At 33.3% G+C, this 12,589-nt stretch overlaps 1 protein-coding gene and 1 non-coding gene across 4 annotated transcripts in view; one reads left to right on the plus strand and one right to left on the minus strand.

Annotated features, from left to right (window-relative positions):
* The window catches only part of CLINT1 (clathrin interactor 1), a 59,706-nt gene that overhangs the window by 29,041 nt on the left and 18,076 nt on the right, over positions 1–12,589 (plus strand). For all 3 annotated transcript variants that reach the window (XM_042948259.1, XM_042948263.1, XM_042948265.1), the window contains exons 2-7: positions 1,661–1,765; positions 2,305–2,401; positions 3,831–3,939; positions 4,890–5,054; positions 7,858–8,035; positions 11,403–11,649. In XM_042948259.1, coding sequence (XP_042804193.1) covers positions 1,661–1,765; positions 2,305–2,401; positions 3,831–3,939; positions 4,890–5,054; positions 7,858–8,035; positions 11,403–11,649 — 901 coding nt within the window. The remainder of the gene's footprint in view (positions 1–1,660; positions 1,766–2,304; positions 2,402–3,830; positions 3,940–4,889; positions 5,055–7,857; positions 8,036–11,402; positions 11,650–12,589) is intronic.
* LOC122202758 lies at positions 8,451–8,554 on the minus strand. Its single transcript, XR_006194866.1, has one exon. It is a non-coding gene; the product is annotated as a U6 spliceosomal RNA (small nuclear RNA).

Below are 12,589 nucleotides of genomic sequence, written 5' to 3' on the forward strand. Positions count from 1 at the left end.
GGGTTTTTAGGAAAATTCATTCATTAATTGTCTCAGTTGGTAAAGGAGGCATTGGAAACTATGTCCCAGGGAAACAATTTATACTTATGTTATCAAACTAGTTGATACTTTAGGAGGCAGCTTTCGCCAAGATTTGAAAGAAAGTGATATAGGATTTCACTGTCCTTCCTTAGTAGAACAGTATTCTGGATGTAAATCTAGAAGCCAAATTTATTCTGTGATTTGGCGTTATGTATGTGTAATGGTCCCTTTCAAATTTTACCCCAAACCATTTATTAGTCTTTTTTTTTTTTTTTAAGTAAAGGAAGAGAAAGGTTTTCAATGAATTTGAAATTTGTATTTCTTTATATTTGAGAAACAGATTTGAATACAAATTATATCCATACCTTCCTTCCTTTAAAAAATAGAACTTTCTGATAACTGAAAACCATACAGCAAGAGTGAGATGTATGGAAGTCATAGTTACCAAATTCTGATTTTTCTGTATTTCTAAGGCTTGATTTTAAGTGAAAGATTTGAATGGTCGTACTCATAGGCATCTGTTACAATAATTGCTCAGTAATAATTGGAATTTTAGATGTCAAGTGGATACTACTATAGTTTGTCACTTTTCACAGTATTTCTTTCTCAGAATGTCATTGAATTCTTAAATCCATATGAGTATGTAAATTCTATTTTAATAACCAAACATTTTGCTATCTTTTATCTTAAGGGACTCTTTTCAAAGTCCTTTCTTATAAAAATATTAAGTAATATTTTTATTACTCCTAATAGGTGTTTATTATCTTTCTTAATAATAATGACAGCTGGCCGGTATTGAGCAATTTCTGTGTGTCAGGCACTATGCTACTAATAGATTTCATTTGAGATGCCACCCTTTTAGATAGTATTCTTTCTTACTCCCATTTTGCATTTGAGGAAACTAAAATTAAGATAATTAGAATAATTTTGCTAAAAGTCACAAAGTAACTGAAGTCAGATCTTTCTGATTCCTAGAACCCATGTTCTTCATCACTGTTGAAGTCTTAAGTGAAAGTTAAATGTTATACAGACTCCTGATGGAATATTATGTAGCCATCAAGAGTGAGGGTTATGGTGACTAGTGACACGGAAAACCTATATGATGTAATAAGTGAAAAGAGACCAAGGGATTACAGTTTAAACGTTCATAGTGATTCTAAACATTTTTAATGTTACCTTTGGCTTGTCGTTGCTTCTTGAAAATGAAATATTAATAATGTTTAGCTCTTCTGTAATTTTGCTGATTAATTTACAGAAATTCTGTAAGGAAACAAGGGTGCATGTAAACTAGATCTGGTTAGGAAACAGACAACTTAGTTTTATAATAGACTCTAGTGTGTTCAATTTCCTTTTTAATTTGACCCAAAGCCATTTTTTTGCTGGACTTAGGCCAGCTCTAATGTAATCAGTCTCTCATCTGTTTTCTGGAAGGCTAAATGGAATAGTAAAATTTTCTTAAATATAACTTAAATGTGCTATATAGTACTCTCGAAGTAGCTTATGCACAAAAGATGTTTTCTTTCCCACCCTGTAGAGGTATCTCATTAGGACACCCAGTAGTGTCATTATTAAGTTTTCATGTGTTTCTCAGTTTTGATGCTAATCTTTGTGTGTGTGCGTGCGTTTTTTTCCTCTGCAGCACCAATGTGGTTATGAATTATTCAGAGATCGAGTCTAAGGTTCGAGAAGCAACGAATGACGATCCTTGGGGACCTTCTGGGCAACTCATGGGAGAGATTGCCAAGTAAGTGATAATTTGACTCAGCAGTGCAGAAAGAATCCAACTATCTTTACATAGAAATATGAAATTTGCTTTCAGTTTTAAACAGTTTAGCTGCCAGACAGAAATTCTGTATAATCATTCAGATATTAGTGGAGGAAGTTCTACACACAGTCCATTTCCCCTTAAAAATTAGCTCAAAAAAGTAAAACTATTTTTCAGTGAAGTTTAGAGACTTACGTAGCTTATCATAGAATTTTGACAAATGTGTATAAAATAACTTGAAATAAAGTTAGGAAAATTTTTTTTGATGAGCATCTCGACCAGTATGCTGGTAAATAAAGGGCTTGTAAAAGATGATATTAATTAGTGGGGCTTACACACGTGCTAGATATTACACAGACCATGAGAAAAATATTTTTATGGAAGCATATCTAAATGTTTTGAATTAAGCTTATAATTTTTAAGCTTTTTGGCAAAGCACAGTAACTTAGAACAAGCATGCCATCTACTGTCAAAATTAATGTATTGCAGAGTCTTGAGGAAAATTATTCTTTTTTCAGGGCTACATTTATGTATGAACAATTTCCCGAACTTATGAACATGCTTTGGTCACGAATGTTAAAAGACAACAAAAAAAATTGGAGAAGAGTTTATAAGGTATGGGTATCAGTTTTTATTATTTGACATGTTGGAAACAAATGCTTGAAATTTTAACGTATACATACATAAGTGGTTATGAAGAACATTAAATCCCAGAATAGAATATTCTTACACAGATGGAAGAAGTAGATTTGCTACTTGCGTTCTGTTTTCTCGTCACCATAAACAGCTATTCTGAACCTAAAATGTTTAAAATTAATATAAATAATACTTCTAAATATTTTAATATTATTAAAATTTTTCTTAAAATATATTTGTGCATATCAAAGTAATGAATCTGCAGTTGGATGCATATTTAGTGTATGAGTGATTAAAACGAAAACCACAGTCTAGTATGTTTTCTCATCTCTACATAAAAATTTGCTTAATTTATAATAGTATTAACACCACCGCACCAAAAATGTTACTTTAAAACATAGAGATTCTAAAACATACTAAAATTCTAACATTTTAAATTCCCAAATATGTACTTTTTTACCAGATTCTTTTTATTTAGTTCTGATTTCATCATATAACATAGAATTCTAAAACAAGGTAGTCCTGTTTTCCAAACCCACCGTATTTTCTTGCTATCGGAGTAAGTTTTTCTGTGCTTTCAAAATGGCATATAATATTTATATTTGGAACTTTGAAAGCATCATTTTAGCTTTCAGGATTGAAGAGCAGTCCTGTATTTATTTCTGTGGTTTTGATGTTGTTTCTGAAAACATTCACTGTCAGTCCCTCAGCTTGTATAATATTTGTGATGAAATAGTCAGTATTTCTTTATGTGAGGTTTGTTCCAAGCAAAGGTAAGTTCAAAATGCATTAATTCAGTGGTTTTTAGTATATTCACAAAGATGTACGTCAGTCACCACTACTTAATACCAGAATGTTTTCATCACCTCGAAAAGAAATCCCTTAAATGTTTGTTTTTTCTCTCTTATTTGTTGGCTGTAAGGTTTTGAAACAAAAGTCACATCCTTCCAAATTTAATTTTATATGCAGAAAACACTATGGGATCATATAATTACCAAATAATTGCTCTGTTTAAACCGATGTTTCTAACAATTTACAGTTCCATACTGCCCAAATGAAAAGTGAAAACCGAGCCAGCTTTCTAAAAGCTTAATAACGTTCTTTTGTATCATACATTCAGGTCTTTTTTAACATCAGAACTATTTTTTTTAATCTTTTGACACATGGTGTCCAATGGACAGTTTATAATTACTTACTATGCTTGGTTATAAGAGGAATTTCAAATTGATAATATAAGTTATACTATGTATTTAAAGTCCAGTATAAGGTAAAGAGACTCTCTCTGCCTCTCCCCTACCCCCACAAAGATTATTTATTTGCTAATGTTGGAATTATTTTTTTTAACCACTTACCAAAGCTCTACCAGAATTTATTTTGTTAAATCATTTGGTGCCTTGTGTTTTTACAGTCATTGCTGCTTCTAGCTTACCTCATAAGGAATGGATCAGAGCGTGTGGTTACGAGTGCCAGAGAACACATTTATGATTTGCGATCCCTGGAAAATTACCACTTTGTAGGTGAGCAATAGAAAAACCTTATAAGCAAATTAAAACAGTAGTTGGAGTTGTCAGTCACCTGAACCAGCTTAGAAGCTTCTCCGCTCTAATTAGAATGTGACTATTGCTGGTTGTGTGACGAGTGCAGAATCCAAGACGTGGGGCCCTAGAGTATTAATTAGTGAAGACAAGAACTTGCAGAAAAGACTGGCTAATAACAACAGAACCAACACAACATGAGTGTTCGGGTTTATATTAAAATATGCACTGGAGACTGGTCCCCTGTGGTGTCCATAAAGGAATAGCTTTAATCATATGGGAAGAAAAGGTTAGAGCTCCAAAACACACACATCTGTTTGAAGCTGGGTTTTTTTTTTCCTCCCACCAAATAATATTTACTGTGCAAAGGCAGCGGGGCCAGAGTGTGTTTTGAATGTGAACGAGGATACAGAATAAACCACATTTCATTTTGTAGTGTACCCCAGTTGAAAGCACTTTAAAAATTCAGTTTTTCAGCTACACTAAATCCTGGTAATTAGTGTTTCCAAACTTGTATTGGGGACACCAAAGCATTTGGGTGCATTGTAGTCATTAAAATGGTAAAGTGGATTTTTTTGTTGTTGTTGTTAAAATACTATAGGAAAAGAAAACATTTATGGATATAAGTCTTTTTCGTATAGTCATCATTAGTAATGCTTTTTAGTAGATTTTTCATTGATCTTGCATGGCACCAATATCTGTGGTCCTTGTTAATTCATCTTTATTTGCTCTTACAAGCCAGAATTGAATCTCAAGACTTAGAATTTGCTGATGAGAAAATGACAAAATTTAGTAGCATTATTTGTCTTTTTTTTTAATTTTAAATATTAAAGTTGGTTTTTTATATTGAAATTTTCATGTCTGTTTTTTGTGTTAAAGGGCTTGATTGACTGAATTCTTAAGGTTTTGTTTCTCCCTTACCATCCTCACAGATGAGCATGGCAAGGATCAAGGTATAAATATTCGCCAGAAGGTGAAAGAATTGGTTGAATTTGCCCAGGATGACGACAGGCTTCGTGAGGAGCGAAAGAAAGCAAAGAAGAACAAAGACAAATATGTTGGGGTTTCCTCAGACAGTGTTGGAGGATTCAGATACAGTGAGTATCAAAGACAGACTGACACCTAAGCATCAGTCTAGCTTCCTGGGTGTATTTTAAAAATCACTGAAATACGAAAGAACAAAGTACCATTTTTTTTTCTAGAAATAGAATGCTAAAGTATATGAAGTACTCATTTTGGCTCCTATTAATATGGATATTAGGAGTCATCTTTTCTGTTTATATGATTTGAACCATTAATTGTTAATTAAGTGACTACGAACTTTGAGTTGACAGAGAATAAAACGTATATGCCCTCCCGTCTTGGAATTAATATTTAAAAGAAAAAAAAAGATTTCTCTACCTCACCATTTAGAACATAAAAATATAAAGTTTGATAGAGAGCTTCATCTTCCCAGTTCGAAACTAAATTAGCTCTATTTTGGGCCAAAAATAGGTAAGCTTCCTATAAGTTAGTCCTGCCTCAGTCTCTTCCTATAATTAATTTGACGTAGAAAAAAGGTGACCGGTAATACTGTCAGTTTTTCACCTAGGCCTATCACTTTATTGTTTCTAATACATTTAAGAACATTGTCGCTCATGTGTATTTTTAATGTAATAATATAGTTTCCCTAAAACAGATCATTAGGTACTTGAAACAGGCACAGAAAATAACTCTCTGTTACAGACATGTCCCTTTGGACTCATTCTGTCTTCTCTAAGCTCTGACCGTCCCCTGGTCATTTTGTGTATACACAGACGGGCTAGTGTTATGTGTACTTAGCTACATATGGGGGCTCCCCAGTTCCCCCAACCCATATCTGAGGTTGTTTATATTTGGATTATACTGGGATCTCAGAACTCCTGCATTGGAACCGTGTAAAGATTTTCTATTTCTTACCTTGTGATTATTACAAAATAATATCTTCACCCTTTTGCTTCTTTGCTTCCTTGCTCTCAAAGAAAAAAATACTGTATGTACTTAATTAACTATTAAAGGATGCTTTTAACAGGAAAATTTCTTTCTTTTATGTCTAAGCATCACATAAAAGTCAGTTCTTGAATTAAGCAAAAATGTTTCTCTTAAACAATGTTAAATATGTTTTGGAGTTTTTATTTGTTTAGGGGAGTAAGAAGTTTTTGGATTATTTGCCTACGTAGTTATTTTATTCTTTAGCTTTTTTAAAGTAGCTAGAGCAATTTAATGTGTTTTTGAAAAGAAATTGCTATTTGCAGCTCATTTTCTCATTCCGATTGCTTGTAACCCTCTTTTTACCAGCACAATATGTAATTAGATAAATTTAGAAAATTGAATAAGTTCTCAGACTCAGTCACTGTGAACTAATTGCAGCATCTGCATTAGAGAGTTGAACATCCTGTGTATTTGCATCACATTCTTATAAAATCAGTTTTAATGTTATATATATTATTCAAAGACTTAACTGACCAACGTTAACTATTTTATGTCTTTTCATTCTGACCTTAGATGGTGCCTTGCCAGTAAACCAGTATTTTTGGTATTCATTCAGCAGGATGTCCATCACACTAATCAGTTTAGTTTCGTCTACTGTACTTCTTACTACAAATTTGTCTTTTCAGAGTCTTATCATGCTTTTATTGAAATGTACATTCACATTATTGGAAAACTACTCATTTTTATAAAGCCATCTGGTTAAAATTTTGTCATGTTCTCTTTAAGTTGGTGGTCACTTTCAAGTCTAGTAGACATATTTTGAAATCTCCTTACAGAAAATTTTGGCTTTGTAGTTTTCGCAGGCATTTCTGCAAAATGGTTTTGTTCAATCTCCAAAGGGCTTTTTGCCACCAGAATTTGTTCACCAAAGGTCAACACAAAGGCTCAGGCACCTTTTGATTATTTTGTTACTTTTCATTGCACTTTCTCCTTTCTCTCCAGCCTGTCTTAATTTTTATTGTTTTCTTATTTTTGACCTCATGTGATTTTTCTGTACCTTCTACTCTTGTCTTTTTAGTTGTGTTTGGGCACAGAAATGGAGAGGTTCTATTTGGTGCTTACAGTTTTTCTCCATGTGTTAGGTCCCTATGGTCAAGGACTAAAACAAATCTTGACATTTTGGGGTCTTTGTTTACTGCCATGATCTATTCTTTTTATTCTCAAATTCACACAGAGTCTCCCCAGGTTTTGCCAGTCCCAGCATATGTTTGGACTTGGTGTTTGAATAGATCATCGCTGTTCTGAACTGCGTGAGCATATTTCATGATTCTTGTCTGTGTACTTTCAGATAGTTAGAATATCCTTTTCTCTTTACAGTAATTAAAAGATGCTTTCATATGCTATGAAATCCATTGAGTTATTTTTCTAGTATGACATTAAAGATCGACAGTTATTTTCAGCATATTTACAGCATATGGGACATGTAGCATTCAGAGTGGTGTCTCTTAGAGTTGGTATTTTTCAAGAGACTATTGCTGTTCAATACTTTTTCTGATAATTGAAGAACCATTAAGAGACAGGAATGAAATACAATGTCTTATGTGACTTTTGTAAAAACAAAAAGATTTCCATTTCTCTTTGGCTTATATAGCCTGTGTTGGTTTTTGTGTTTTCCTCTACTCTTTTAAGAACTTCCTGATGTGCTGTGCTGTGCATTAAGGTTGTGTAAGTTTTCATAAACAAAAGCTTTTGAATCTGCATTCCTGCCACTTAATGACTGGCACTACATGCTGTGCCTTGCTGTAATTGTGTTGATTCAGCACTGTGGGAGCTTTCTGTTTTCCTTTGAAAACTATTTTATTATGAGGAAAAGCTTCAGAAATAAGGACTATAGACACCTTTTGAATTTAATGCCCTTAGAGTTGCCTTTCCTTTTAATGCTTTATATAGGTGAAAGATATGATCCTGAACCCAAATCAAAATGGGATGAAGAGTGGGATAAAAACAAGAGTGCTTTTCCATTCAGTGATAAATTAGGTGAACTGAGTGATAAAATTGGAAGCACAATTGATGACACCATCAGCAAGTTCCGGAGGAAAGATAGAGAAGACTCTCCAGAAAGATGCAGGTAGTAACACTTTGTCTCCTGGGTCTCTTGGAAAGGGTGCTAAATTTATGTAGCTGGGTTTTTGTTTATCTGAAGTTTAGTTGTTGTTGTTGTTGTTTTTTCTCTTAAAAGATTTTAGTTTTTAGAGCAGTTTTAGGTTCACAGAAAAATTGTACACGAAGTAACAGGGTTGCCATGTTAACCTCCCATGTTGCACACGCACATGCACACACACACAATTTCTCTTGTTATTAACATCTTGTATTAGTGTGGTACATTTATCAGAACAGTTGAAAACCAATATTGATATACTGTTATTAACTAAAATCTATTGTTTGCGTTAGGCTTCACTGTGGTGTGTAGTTCAGAAATGCATTATATCCGCCGTTATTGAACCGTACAGGCCTAGTTTCACTGCCCTAAAAATGCCCTGTGTAGAAACACGGAATGATTTGTGAATTTGCATGTCATTCCTGCATCGGGACCATGATAATCTTCTCTGCATTGTTTCAGTTTTACATTTGCTGCTGATGCGAGCACTGTGCAACTGTTTTTCAGATGCTAGGTCAAACGTTTGTAATTAGTATCAATACACTGTCTGTATTGTTGTCTGTGTCCATTTATTTCTAAAGTTGATCACATTTTCTGTATGTTTTTCTTCAGGCTATTTATTGAAAATTTTTTTCCCCAGTGAAAGCTTTCACAGCTTATTTTGCATTTGGGCATCAGATGACCCAGCCATCTAAGTTATTGCTGAGAGATAGTGAAGCATATTAAGTTTAAACAAAAGTTCAAGTGTTTGAAATATAACTCTGTGACATTTTATTAGGACTCCATGCCAGTGTATACAGGAAAAAAATCTAAATGATTTTTTAAGCTAAAATATTTTCGAGTCAGATCTGTATTAGGGTATTTGTATTTAGTTTTATGTAGAACAATATTTGGAACTTTTCAACATTCACTTTTTGTTTTTTGTTTTTGAGGGAAATGAGGGCTGCATTTCACTGTATAAAAGTGAAAAAGGTAATATATATAGCATTTCATTTGTAAAGCAATTTTTACTAGTTCTTTGTCATTTGTGCCTTACAGTATTTCTGTTAGATAGGCTAGATCAAGAACTTTACCTTTATTTTTTAGAAGTAAAACCTGAAGCCTAATCAGACTATGGAACTTGCCTTAAGTAAGTTTGTGATGGAACTGTTTGTTCAAGTGATTACCTGTAACTAAATACCATCTTTTTTTTTCCCTTAAAAAAAAAAATCTCACCAGTTCAGATTTAGGGATCATTAAAAAGAAGTAAGTATAAAAGCATAATTTTGAAACAGTTTTGAAATACGTAGTGTCTTTGGTATGTTTATATATTAAATCTCTGAAATGCCTCTTTTTCAAGACTGTTTCTGGAATATGATCTTTGAAGAGCCAGAATTTACTTTTAGTACTTTAAGTATATCCATTTTACAACTACATTTCTGGCTCTGTTATACTGAAGAGTATGCATATAATAGTAAATACTAAACTTGGAAAGCTGTGTCTATTTAAGTATTCTGTGGATATTCTACTTTTTTCTCTCATTAATGTTCTTGTGGCCTCTGTATTTACATTTTTAGCTTGGTTTAGAAAACATAGTGGCCATATATTCAGTTGCTGTTTCCTAAAGAGATGTGGAGATCAGGTAGGTAGGCTGGTTAGAGATCTGACTGTGCATTCTTATGTTGTTACTTTTCTCTCCTTTGCCCTTCTGTCCTCAGTTTTTCTTTCTTTGCTTTGTCTTTCTTTTTTTTTTTTCTTTCTTCTCCCTTGATTTTCTTTTCTTTTTTTTTTTTTTATGTTGCCTCTAAGACAAGATCTGCTAGAGTCCCTAAATCTTTCATATAGAGTATTTGGGTTTAAAAGAGTAAAAATATAGTGTGTATTATTTATTATAGTAACTGAGGAGCACACCAGGGACTTTACATCTTTGAGTATTTGTGAGGGAAGAGTAGATTTTGAGACAAAGTTGCATGTGACCTCTCTGGCATGTTACCAGAATGTCAGACTTACTAGTTCATTATTAAATTCAGGGATTCATGAACATTGATCAGATATTAAGTTTCCATTTCATTGGGTGCTAGTCAGTTTTATATTTTTAACATATACCTTCCACTGAAATCAAATTGGACATCAGAAAGGTAAGAAATTTTAGTGGCAATCTGTAGGTCATTTGTTGCTGAGAGAAATTGGTAAGGGACAGGGGCTTTTGAACACTTAATCAGAACTTGTAGATTCCTGAAAATGCTTATAGATAAAAATACAGTTAACGTTTGTACTCTGTGGGAAGTTGTTCTTGATCCTTGATTTATACAGGTTCCAAATAGGTTTATATTTAAGTAGTAATTGCTTTAGATTTGTGTGGGTTAAATTAGTATAGTTTTAAGGAGAATTTTAAGTGTTTCATTTCAGAATATTCATAAATTAAATCATCTACTCCAAAATTAATAATGTAGATAATGGAACATATTTTAGGTAATTCCTCTGTCCTGCTTGCACTAGGAAAAAAAAACCCAATTGCTTTATTACTGAAGAACAGATTAATGCTGATGTTTGTAATTCATGGCATATGAAAATACCCAGTTTTTTTCTTATTGTGTATGTTTTTCTTTTGCCCTATTAAGATAAAAAAAATCATTTTGAATATGCCTAAAAAGGAATTATTTCAAAGCATTTTAAATATACTTTTTTCCTCTAAAGCAGTTTTCATAGTTACGTAAAAGTTTGTTTCCTCATGCTACAGTAAAATAGAGCACTGTTGTACTGTGCAATACCTCCTTTTTTTCTTTTTTACATTTACAGATGAGAATTTAATCATTTGAATATAGTTAGGATAGTGGTTGAAAAGGTATCCATTGGAATTGTAATAATTTATTATGTATTTGTATTAGTATATGAGTCAGTGACAGAATTGTTATTTAAGTGAGACTGTAGTTTGCACACAATCCATTTCAAGAAAGTGGTTGTCAGATGCAGATGTTTAAGCTCGCAGTCTCATCAGTTGATTCTGATATGGTAATAATCCTGCCATTTCATTTTTTAATTAAGCTTTAAATCTATAATGCATAAACATTTGAATAATTTCAGGCTTTTTTTATTTGTACACATTTATGTAAATATGTTTTTTTAGTAGTGTTTTAGACTTACCTAGGGAATTGAGTGGGTTCCCATTTCCCCTCCCCAACACATATATAACATTATTCAGATAGCTTAGATAATATTCTATTGATCTCTGTCAAATAGTCAAAGTATGGAATTTTGGAGTTACTGCATTTGAAATTCTTTAGCTCAAATCACTGAGGGCTCCATTTTAAAATAATCCCTCATCTTATTATTTTGCTTCATTTTTAATATCTTTTAGCGACAGTGATGAGGAAAAGAAAGCAAGAAGAGGCAGATCTCCCAAAGGTGAATTCAAAGATGAAGAGGAGACTGTGACGACAAAGCATATCCATATCACACAGGCCACAGAGACCACCACAACCAGACACAAGCGCACAGCAAATCCTTCTAAAACCATTGATCTTGGAGCAGCAGCACATTACACAGGGGACAAAGCAAGTCCAGATCAGAATACTTCAACTCATACACCTCAGTCTTCACTGAAGGTGGGAATGGCATGAGTTTACACATTGAACACAGTTTTATTCTTATGAATTACTTTTAGAATTACTGAGTTAGTAGGGTTGGGCGTTTGTAGGCAGTCTTATTAATTATAGATCATTTGGCCTGTATTACTCAGAGTCATTAATAAAAAGAAATCTCTTTGGGGAAAAAAACCTGTCCAATTGCTGAATGATTGTGCACTTTCTGTGAAAGTAGAAATGACACTTTTGGTTCATTTGGGAAGGGTGGTGAATCAGAATGTAGCGCATTTGTTCCTTTCTAAGAACATAACTGGTTGCCAGACACAGTAAGATTCACTAAAGAAAATGGGAGTATTTTAGAAGATGTAAGAAATGACAAAAGAGGACCAAGTAGATATACAGAGGAGACAGTCCCATTTAATACAGAGTCGTTGCCTATAAAGAGAGGCTTATTTGCCTGGTGGTCACTACTGATCAGTGGCAGCACTGCCTTCTTCTACCTTCTTCATTTATTTTTTATTCACCCACAGAAAATGAAATCTACTTAGTAGATACCTGGCCACAAGCTAGTGTTTTGTCTGTCTCCCCCCCACTAGTGTTTACCTGGCTTTGCATCAGAAGCAGCTAAAAACTAGGGAAGACATTTTTCTAATGTATCCTGCAAATTGTAGTTAACTCAACTTTTGCCAAATATCTTCTTTGTATAATTTCACCCATCTTTTTAGTTTTGATGAAAATATCATAATTAGAACTCAACTTTAGTTGTAGTTAAAAAGAGGAAATGGCTCTTTTAGTGTTTTGTGGTCCTTTCCCCTGCTGTGGAGACAGTTCGCTTACTCATGGCCATATTCAGGATGTGGTAGATCGTTATAATTAAAACCTGATACATAATGGCTGTTATAAGGAAAATTCATGTAAGCCTACATGGGGAAAATCATCCAAACTGTATAACTTTTTTAAT

The sequence above is a fragment of the Panthera leo genome, chromosome A1 (assembly GCF_018350215.1).
Source record: "Panthera leo isolate Ple1 chromosome A1, P.leo_Ple1_pat1.1, whole genome shotgun sequence".
Taxonomy (NCBI): domain Eukaryota; kingdom Metazoa; phylum Chordata; class Mammalia; order Carnivora; family Felidae; genus Panthera; species Panthera leo.